The following is a 9469-nucleotide window of genomic DNA, read 5'->3' on the forward strand; positions in this document are numbered from 1 at the left end:
GCCTGAAAGTACAATAGCAGACCTTGGGAACTGATGTATGCTGTTAGCTAAACGAGCTGGTCACTGCCCAGCACCTCTGAGCAAGGCTCCTGTAGCTCCTGTACTAGCACTCCGCTGAGGTCAGCCCAGACCCCAAGCACTAACCAAGGCAGCCTGGAGGGAAAAGCAGGGAGAACCTGCATTTGGCTTATAAAAGCTTAAGATAATAATTTAGACCTGTCATTTGGAATGTTGATGCAAATTAATTAAAGGTGTGACCTTTAAAGAGGACCAGTTAAACCACACTCAGTGCCCTTGTCTGTGTGGGTAACTGCATGATCAGCAAGAGCTTGTGGGTTAATCATGGTTAAATGACTACGTGACTGTACAAATGTAGATTCTTATTTTTATAGCTTCTGTATTTTGAACCAACAATGATAAAAGCCAGCATCACCGGAAGTGGAAGGTGACATGAAATGTCCAAGGGCAGAGGGTGCTGCGGCCATGGCAAGGGAGTGGTGGCACCTGTTCCTCCAAGTGGAACCCCTCTTGCTCCTTAGCTCCCTTCAGAATAAAACTAAAATAATGGAAAGGAGATTGTGGTTTGATGCTGGCAGGCTAGGGATTCAGATTAATTGTAACTGGCTTTAAAAGTTGTAAATACCTCCTAAGTCTGCACTTTTTATGGGAAGCTTTCAAAAACAAATGCAGAGTTGAGTTGGCACTTTAAAAAAAAGCTTTTGGAGAAGCCTTTCTCAGGTAACACTGAGTGTTTGCATTGTACCTGGAAGCTTGAACAAAGAACATGCCATGACATTTTCTCACCTGGTCTTTGTCCATTTCCTCTTTCTTAGATCGTTTACTGTTTGGCAGGTTCTGATCTTTTTTCCCCCTTTGTATTTGTGCAGTTTCTGTTTATCAGCCATGGCTTGTCTCACAGGTTTTCCATTACCTTCTTCATCTCCTCCCTCCCCTATCCCTGCTTGTCTATCACTCCATGTGGCTGCTGGTTTGCTAATCTTGGTCTCTGAGGCAGGGACTCACCTGTCCAGTTGGTCCAGTTCTCCCGCCCTGGTGCAGGCCTGGCAGCAGCATGGCAAGGCCAGGGTGGGCTGTGCTGGCCCCGGAGCACTGCTCTGCTGGGGCTGAGCCACTGAGGGAGGAGGGTCTGACAGCACTTGGCAGTCGTTGTTTTCCTCTGCACTGGCAGCGGGCGCTGAAATCCCTTCTTACTTATCTCATTGTTGGAAGGTGGCAGTTGTTTACTGATACGAGCAGGGACTTTCTGTGCTAATGAGACTGAAATAAAGTTCCTGCTGAGTCTTTTCATCTTGCTTGTCCCTTTAGGAACCTGTTGGTACATAGCAAAATCATAAACTCACATATTTGGAGTGTGGCCAGTCTAAGGTTTTGGGTTTCTTCCCAAGCCTGACAGCCTTGGAAAGGGCATTTAGGTCTCTCATGCTCCTGTCAGAGGAAATCCTTCAGCCAAAAGGCTAGTCACTGGTGCTTCCATTTGTCTGGGTTTTGATGTAGTCTGATTGCCACACTTCAGTCCGTCCTCATGATGTGTTTTAAAATAGATCAAAGGAGCTAAACCTCTGAGGTCTGGGAAGGTTGGCAAGGCTGTTCTGGAGTGTGGCCGGGCAGTGGAGGTAGTGTGTTGGGCCAAGTTGTTGCTCACCCAGCCAGGACAGCACCAAAACATCCCTGCAAAGCTATCCATCCTCCTTCCAGGGAGGCTCAGTGCTGGAAGTGCAGGGATGTGTGCGGGTGTCATGAGCAGCTCATGCTCCCTGTCAGGAGCAAGCTCTGTCCTTTGTGTATCCTCTAGGTAGAAGACTTGGAGCCTACTACAAATAACTACTGCTTTTAGCTGTTTACTCCACTATTGGAAGCAGTGTGTTCAGTAGCATAAAGATGTATTTAGTGACAAATATTACAAATAAATTAAGTGAAGGTTTGTATGACATAGCTGTAAAAAGGTCCATCTTGAGAGACATCTGAAGGCATGTACCAAAGTTCATTCACAGTTGACTGCAGACATCTTTGTAGCATTAGTTTGATCAGAGTTTCTTTACTCACCATAGTGCATACACCATACACCATAGAATGCAGGATCGATGTCTTTTTTTATCACATCCCTCCCTTCCATGTGCTGTGTTAGCTGTGTATTTTCCAGCTATTACTTAAAGATGCCTTAAAGATTTTTTTAAGAACTGAGGCAGTCATAAGTGTGTTTCTGAACCTTTTTCAGACCACTTTCCTGATTCCCATGCAGTGAGCCTCAGAAAACGTGTGGAAATCCAACTCGACTATTTGAAATGAAGTGTTCCCATATCCCACACTTGAGCCAAGCACCCCAGCTATTTACTGTGTCCGTGGGAACAGCTCTGATGAACTGTGTGATACTTGTGACAGGCAGCATTGGTCTGCTGCACAGAGAAGTCTCTGGGCTGGAGCTTGTTTTTTAAGAGAAATGTCACATTTTTACTAGTACCAAAATAGTTCTTGAACTCCAAAGAGGCATTTTCCATACATGAAGTGGGATTTGATTATTCAGGGCACTGCTATATTCACAGGCAAGTTTAGTTTGTCCAGTAGACCCTGGCACTCATGAGTTAGAGGGATGTATTTCAACCTAACCCTCTTGATAGGTAGCCTATCCCTTTTATTTCTGTAATACTCTCACTTAAATGCAAACCAGCTTTCAACGGGAAAACCCTTGTTCTGGGTCCTGTAAGTCATATAAACCTCTCCTTGCTTTTAAAATATAAACACCAATAAAAAGCAACTGGAAAAAATTAATTTTCTAAATTGTAGATACTGGGACAAGAATTGAAAAGAAGCTGAAGGGAGCATGTGTCGTTTCAAAAACAGATCAGGGTAGGTTAGTCGGGGCAGAGGTATGTTTTTTTTTAAATAACCCAGTTCTAGCAGTTGTCTGACACAGTGAATTCTGGAAGTGCAGGTGATTCTTGGATGCAAACTACAGCAGTTCTGGGGTTGAGCAGGAAGTGAAGTGTGGGTTGGGAATGAGCTGGTTGTTCTGCAGTCTTCAGGGCAGGAAGACTGGAGCCAATGCTTCTGCTAATCATGCTCTGTTTAAACTCTTAGCCATACAGATTAGCAGGGTTTCCTTATGTTTCCTGTAGATTGAGGTAGTTTTGAAGTTATTAAAATTCAATTGTTTCTTGTTAGAGAACAGGATTTAGGCTGCTTGGCAACAGCTGCTTTATGAAAGGTATTTATGTGAGAGGAGGTTGAAAAACACAATCATGCTATTTTAAGAAATGCTTAAGTTTCTTTTTGTGTAATAAACACACTGGTGAATTTTGTAATATAGTAACAAACTGAATATATTTCAAGTAATTGATGGGGCCTTTGGGGCTTGGAGTGGGCTTAGTTGTGATTTTTTGGCTGTTGGCAAGTTGTCCTCGGTTTTAAGTTGTGTGGGGACAAAGGGCAGTATTAATTATCTGGGCTCCTTCTTCATTAGCCATGGCCATTCCCTTGTCAGTCTTGAGAAACCAGTTCTCTGGTGTGCCCTGGCACAATTGCACAGCTCTTCTGGCACCTTTCTGGGCTAGCCAAGTCAGCTGGCAGTTGTCTTGGTCTCACTACTGGTCAAGCACGTTGTTGTCATGCTGTGTCTGACTCCTCCTTAGTTTAAAGTAATATTGCATTGGGAACATAAATTCTTTTCATACTTGTCTATTAAAAACAAAACCCCAAGACTGTTTTTAAAGGCTAGCTTTTGACTGCAGATTCTGAAACACCAAAAAAATTTGAAAAAAATGAGAAGCAGGATTTGTGTCTTAGTTTCAGAACTTGCAATTAAATTTTTCATTCCAGATAAATATTTCTTATTCATCTTGTGGGGTTTTTTGGTAGGAATTAAATTCAGGTGGAGTCAGAAGAAAACCAGAATCTAAGAAAGAATTTATCTCTGTGGTTCATTCCTTAGAAATGTTTTGGTTATTAGTATTGAGATTGAGATGATAAGGGCTGTGTGGTAAGCTTTTTCCATCTGTTACAGTGAATAGACAGTGGAAAGCAGTGTAGAAAAAGCCCAATGGCCACCACAGCTGTGCCTTTGTTACCATCAGAGCTACCATTTCTGTTAATTTAAAACTCTCTTAGGGAGAAGGAAAACTTTATCTCAGAACTGTTGTATCTCAGGGTTTTTGAGCCACCCTCTTCCTCAGGATTGCTCCTGGTCCATTCACCAGGAGCAAACTGAAAAATAAGCCTGCAGGTTAGTGATTCATGTGTCCTTCTTACAAATAATACAATGGTATTTGCTTGTTAAGTTGCATCATTCATGGGAGATAAAAGAAAAACAAATCAAAGATACATGTGACCTCATGCAGAGATCAGACAGTAACAGCATGTTCTCTGAGGCATCAGTCACATGTCATTTTCATGTCATTTTTATGCCCATTACTGTTCCAAGTGTAGATGAAAACGCTTAAGAGTTTATGGTATTAAAAAGGAACTGTTCAGTTTACGCAGAAGTTTGGTGAATACCTCATTCTGTCCTCATTCTGTCCTTTATTTCTTCCATCACTCAACAGTTACCATGTAATTGTGTGTTTTCTCCAGGTTAGGAACAGTATCACAGGTTTTCCGTGGTGGAAAGAACTAATTCCCAACAAGAGGGCGTTAGTGCTGGAGTGTGCTGTGTGCTGCTGAGGCAGCCGTGCTGGTTTCAGTACGCAGGCCATGGTGCTCATTGCTTGGTTGTCACTGGTATCATTTTGCCATCTTCTTCTCATCAAAGCCATTGTACCATGTGTTGTCATTTCTAGATGTGAAAGACTTGAAGAGCAGTTAAATGACCTGACTGAGCTCCATCAGAACGAGATCCTCAATTTAAAACAGGAGCTGGCCAGCATGGAGGAAAAGATTGCCTATCAGTCTTACGAGCGAGCCCGGGACATCCAGGTGGGTGACAGAAGCAAGGACCCAAGTCCTGCCCTCTGCCTGCTCTTTCAGGAGCTCATTCACTTTTGAAGTATACCTGCACTTCAATATATGATTTTAATCCTTATAGCTTTATTGCTAAACTGCTGCATTCCAAAAGGTCCTTATTCCGTCTCTGACCTGTGGGTATCTCTCCAGGTAATCTCTGTAAAGCAGGGCTGTGCCCCATACAGCGGGAACCTGCTGCTCAGCTGGAGTGGAGCAGGAGCCAGAGCCCACTCTTTGTGCAGGCCTTTGTATTAGACACTCAATGGGCTATGACCCAAACACTTCTTTTGCAGTAGTGTTCCCAGTACACGGGCCCTGAGGTGTGGTTCTGTGTCACTAATTTTACAGCAATCGTCAGATACATCTAAGGAAAAATGGCTTTGTGTATGCACTGCATTGAGTCAGGGAACATTCTTTGTGTTGGCTCTGAAGAAATAAGGAGGTGTTTCTAAAAGAAAAGCTTTTTTTAGTATGTAAAAAAGGCTGTGAAACAGAGGTCTTGAAGTTGGAGGGCCTTCTACAAAGCAAAGCAACTTCTGACCCTTACAGAGAAAGGCCTATTCAGAAACAAGTCTCTTGACCATTTTAAGTACTTGCTGTGATAGTTTTAACAGATATCTCAGTTCTGATTGCTGATAGGAGATATTTATAGTGTGAGCAAAGAGTTGTAGGTTAAGAGTTCTCCCTTTTTCCTGCTGAGGTACTTTGGCCAGGTGATTTCCTCTGGAGACCAAGCAGGCTGTGCTGTTCACACACCAGCTGCACCTCCTGTTGTCAAACATTCTTCCTGGTCATTGCTGGTTGGGGCAGCATAGCAATTCTGCCCTGTGCTTTCAGGGCTCTTGACCAAGGAGAAGCCCTCGTGTTTCATTGACCCCCACAGACATGATGAAATGAGAAATGTAACAGGTGACAATGACCTTTAAGTTAAATTTAATCAGTGTCTGTGGACGGTGGTACAATGGCCCCTGGCAGTGTAAACAGGACGCTCTCCCTTGGGGGGGTGTGTTACAACAGTCAGTTTTGTTCTCCTCACTAAATTCAGATGGCAGGAAGATCTAATTGAAGGGATTTCTCAACAGCTTTTTTAAATCTTCATTTTATGATTCAGTGCTTTTAGTGTAAACTTAAAAGCTGGGACAGCCTATTTCTCAGCACTGCTGGGAAAAAGGGACGTATTAAGCTTTGTTGTATGAAAAACCATTTAGGAGCATGGGCTGATGTTGCAGAAGAACAGTCCTGGTTCCTTTTCTGGTGATCAGTCTGGGAAGGACTGCTGCAGACTTGTATATCATATTTGTGGTCAGCCTATGTGTCTGGAAAAAGGTGACTCTGAGGGAAAGATTAGTGGAAGTAGTGTAACTTGGTATCTTAAAGAGCAGAAGTCTCTCTTGGTGTTAATTGCCTGAAAACCTCTTTCCTTCTCCCTAGCCCCCTGCGTTGGATGTCACAGTGTTTTAGTGTAGGTTGGGTTGGTTCAGTTGGGGTTTAGCCCGGTGAAAAGGTCTGACAAATCCCTCCTGAGTCAGTGGGGCTTTAGAGGGGTGGATTTGTGCAGGGTAGTCTTCTCTTTCCACCTCCTTTCATTTTGCCTCTTCCTGTAAGCAGTTCCATAAATCTCATGCTTCTCACCCTTCTAGACGTCTTTCTCCAGGCCTCACAGTCAGCTGGAGCTGTGCCAGTGCCACAGCTTGCTGCAGTCTGGAGAAGATCTTCCTGCAACGGCAGCTGTGCAGTCCCAGCCCTAGTGCCCCTCAGACCTTTCCCTGAGCTCACAGCTCACTAAGCAAGCAGAACGCAGCCGAGCCTTTGGTAGTTATCTTTGTTGACAGAGTTTTCTGTGAGGTTGCCTAGTTTTCTGCGAAGGGGTCAGATAAGCACAGGTAACTGCAAGGAAGGTGATGGAAGTTGAGGTTCAGAGAATGCACACCCAGAAGAGGATGAAAATTTCTGGCTAGGCACAGTACCCTTGTCCTCTGAGTGGCCTCTTGGAACCAAAGCTGAAGTGAACAGGCAGCTGGGTAGCCCCTCTTCTGGGCAGGAGCAGTGGGGTTTCCCAGCCTGGCATCTCTGTGTCGAGCCTTCTGGCTGTGGATGAGGTGCCATGGTGTATTGCAGGCTGCAATACCCAGTCAGCAAGAGGCTTCTCACCTGGGGTATGGGAGATGGCATTGGTTCCTCTGCTCCCACTGCAGGACAGGAGCTCGGTGCATGAGCAGTGTGAGGTGTGGGGGTGGTGGTGAGAAAACAGCTGTGAGCTGAAGTGACCCAGTATCTGCTCTTGCCCACAGGAGGCACTGGAAGCATGCCAGACGCGCATCTCCAAGATGGAGCTGCAGCAGCAGCAGCAGCAAGTTGTGCAGTTGGAGGGGCTGGAGAATGCCACGGCCAGGAACCTACTGGGGAAGTTCATCAACATCTTGCTGGCTGTCATGGCTGTCCTCCTTGTCTTCGTCTCCACTGTGGCCAACTGCGTCGTGCCCCTGATGAAGACTCGCAATAGGACGTTCAGCACTTTATTTATAGTGGTTTTCATTGCCTTTCTGTGGAAGCACTGGGATGCCATCACCGGCTACTTGGAACGATTCTTGTCTCCCCCCAGATGATGGTGGCAGGAATGGGCTGCGCCGCTCCCTCTGGCGCTCTTGGTGAGCAAGTGTGGCAAAGATTAGTCAGCAACTACTCCGCTGAAGTTTTAAAGTGTCCGAGTGAATTTGTTTACATTTAGAATAACGTTTTTTCTCTGCAAGATGCATTGCAATAGTATTTTTTAGATTTTATTCAAGAACTCTTTTGGCGAGAATCCTGGATAATTTTTATGTAGCATGGTTCTCTTTGGATGCAAATCTTAAGATTCTTTAAAGTGTACAAAAGAAATGAATAAAATACCGAAATTCGGAGCATACCAATGGGCAATTTAAATTGTGGCTTGAACTACTGTACTAAACCTGTCAGGAAGAAGAGAACGTGGTTAGCTCAAGATGAGCAAAGCTCAATCTAGTGCACAGCCTTGAATGATGGTACCACAGCAAACCTGTAACACTAAACTTTTACTGTGAAGTCTGCTCACATTCCATGTCCAAGTGTATGCATTGAGTGGTTTCTTTCCTTAACAAGAGAAAAACAACTACGTGTGGATCCCTCTCCCAGCTCAGCATCTGGGTTCGCCCTTTGTGCTAACCTGACTTCAGTAACTTTCTGTAAGGCTGGCTAACTTGGCTGAGTGTATGGAGTGGAAGCCTCATGCCATACACAGTAACTGCACAGTCGTGCTACAGTATTTTGAAGTAGTCGTTGAAATACTTATCTTTAAGCAGAAGCCCTTGGTCGCACTTTTAAGGTTTTTTTTAATATATGTATATTCACAGATTTAAAAAAAATCCAAACAGCATACTTGAAGAGTGTAATACTCAAACTCTCAGTGCTTCCTTATTGTTTCTAATAGGATTTTTTATTATTATTATAATTATAATTATTATTATTATTGGGGTTTTTTTGGAAGGGTTTGGGAGGGTCATTACTTTTTTTTCTTTCAAATAAAGAAGTGATGTTTTTAAATGAAGAAATGCGTGAATAATTGTGAGCCGTCTTGTCCTGAAGCAGTTCTGAGGAGGGCAGAGAGCAGTTTCTAGTGTCAGCCTGTCGAATGCAGCACTGTCCATATGCCATTTGTCTGTCCTCCTGAGCATAAAAATGCAGCATCATGGAAAACATCCATCTTCTTCACACCTTTTTGTCATGCAGGGCTTTTTGTACTTTTTCCACATGTGAAGGATATTATGTTTTTATTTTTTGTTTGCATGTCATCTTTCATTCCTGGCCTCGGGATAAGAGCAAGGAATTTCTGTTCATCTCTTCCTAGAGAAAAGACAGGACATTTCTTTTGAGGAAAGAAATACTGACTCAACAGTCCACTTAACAGAATTACTATCTCAGAAATAGTTCTAATTAAAAAAAAAAAAAAAACAACCCTGAAAAGTGAAACCAAAGCTTTCCTCCTGTCAGGCTCTGGTAAGATTATTTGTGTGTCTGTGGTGTGCCGTCCTCTTTTTCAGCCACAGGGACCAGCACTTGGTACAGACACCTTTGCAAGTCTCTAAAGGAAATGTCAGCTTGAAATGTAACCCCAAGTCCTCACAATGTGCCATTGCTGGTGACCTGTTGGTACAGGCAGGCAGCCCTCAAGTCCAAGGAATCTACATTGATTCTGTGCTGCCTTTTAACTGCTGTCCCTTTCACCATAACAGTGCCAAGATTCGTCTTTTGTCTTCATGAAACCTAAAGAAACCTCCAGGATTCTGTCAAAACCATTTATGGTGTTTAGTTAAGTCTTACTGTTTTCCTTCCTTCCAGGATCAACTTCCCTCTAGGAATCAGATGTTGCCCAAGTGCCCAAGTTGACCTAAACCAGTTAAAATCATACACAGGCACGTATGAGACATGTACAATGTATATATACACACATACATGGGCATTGTGCTTTGATGGAGATTCCGCGTTCTGAGAAATTCCCTCA

At 43.7% G+C, this 9469-nt stretch overlaps 1 protein-coding gene across 10 annotated transcripts in view; it reads left to right on the top strand.

The window, feature by feature from the left end:
* Positions 1–7858, top strand: part of TMCC1 (transmembrane and coiled-coil domain family 1) — a 66035-nt gene extending 58177 nt beyond the window's left edge. For all 10 annotated transcript variants that reach the window (XM_066327104.1, XM_066327103.1, XM_066327107.1 and 7 more), the window contains 2 exons: positions 4791–4926; positions 7245–7858. In XM_066327104.1, coding sequence (XP_066183201.1) covers positions 4791–4926; positions 7245–7559 — 451 coding nt within the window. In that variant the 3' untranslated portion in view covers positions 7560–7858. The remainder of the gene's footprint in view (positions 1–4790; positions 4927–7244) is intronic.
* The last annotated feature ends 1611 nt before the right edge of the window (positions 7859–9469 follow it).

This window comes from Sylvia atricapilla, chromosome 11 (genome assembly GCF_009819655.1).
Source record: "Sylvia atricapilla isolate bSylAtr1 chromosome 11, bSylAtr1.pri, whole genome shotgun sequence".
NCBI classification, from domain to species: Eukaryota; Metazoa; Chordata; class Aves; order Passeriformes; family Sylviidae; genus Sylvia; species Sylvia atricapilla.